At 67.6% G+C, this 836-nt stretch overlaps 1 protein-coding gene across 1 annotated transcript in view; it reads right to left on the minus strand.

The window, feature by feature from the left end:
• Nucleotides 1–836, minus strand: part of LOC109291056 (arf-GAP with GTPase, ANK repeat and PH domain-containing protein 3-like) — a 42,845-nt gene that overhangs the window by 3,197 nt on the left and 38,812 nt on the right. The window contains exon 6 of the mRNA XM_019507916.1: nucleotides 8–205. Within this exon, the coding sequence (XP_019363461.1) occupies nucleotides 8–205 (198 nt within the window). The remainder of the gene's footprint in view (nucleotides 1–7; nucleotides 206–836) is intronic.

Genomic DNA, 836 nt, shown 5'->3' on the forward strand with positions numbered 1-836 from the left:
CAGGGGCTGGCTAGGGGGGCAGGGGCTGGCTGGTGCGCTTGGCCCCGTACCTTGTTCTTGCTGCTCTCGCAGCCCTGCAGGCTGGCCAGGATCTGGCTCTCGATGGCCTGGACCCACAGCTCCCGCTCCTCTGCCGTCGAGGCCTCGAAGAGCCACGTCTGCCCCGTCAGCGACACGATGATGAACTCAAACGGCTCGTCCGGCTCTGCAAGAGGAAGAGAAGGGACGGGTTACTGCACTGCACTGGGGTGGGATGGGGGGGTCACGGGAGGGACGGGGGCATTGCACTATTTGCCAGGGCCAGGCTGGTCATGATGCTCACTGCCTCCCTCGGCAGGTCAACGCCATCACCCTCCAGGCTGCCCAAGCCATGGCCCTGGATGCATGAAGGGGCAGCGGTCAGCCCTGCCATGCTGAGCCCCCCGGATGCTGGCAGCCCCCTCTCTCCATCCAGGCCAGCATCTCCCTCTGCTCCGGGACCTCCACATGCCTCAGCAAGTGCCTGCCTGCATGGGCCCTAGAGCAGCCCGGGGTCCCTGCCCCGCTCCCCTGATCCAGGGCAAGGATGTGAGCCTGGGGGTGGGAGAGCCTCGGGCTGGGCACAGCACAGCACAGCAGTGCTGGGGGGGCACCGAAGGGACGATGGCATAGGTAGAGGGACAGCAGCGCCTAAGTGACACACCCAAGGGCACACGGGCAGTCAGTGGCAGAGCAGGGCCATAACGCTCCCCATCACGGGCTCTGGCAGGAAGGGCCCATCACGGGCCAGGCACGGGGTGGCAGGAGGTGGCAAGTGTCCCCCCGGCCACCCCCTAGCCCGCACGGGCCCCCATGGG

This window comes from Gavialis gangeticus, unplaced genomic scaffold, assembly GCF_001723915.1.
Source record: "Gavialis gangeticus isolate Ggan-Ray unplaced genomic scaffold, GavGan_comp1, whole genome shotgun sequence".
NCBI classification, from domain to species: Eukaryota; Metazoa; Chordata; order Crocodylia; family Gavialidae; genus Gavialis; species Gavialis gangeticus.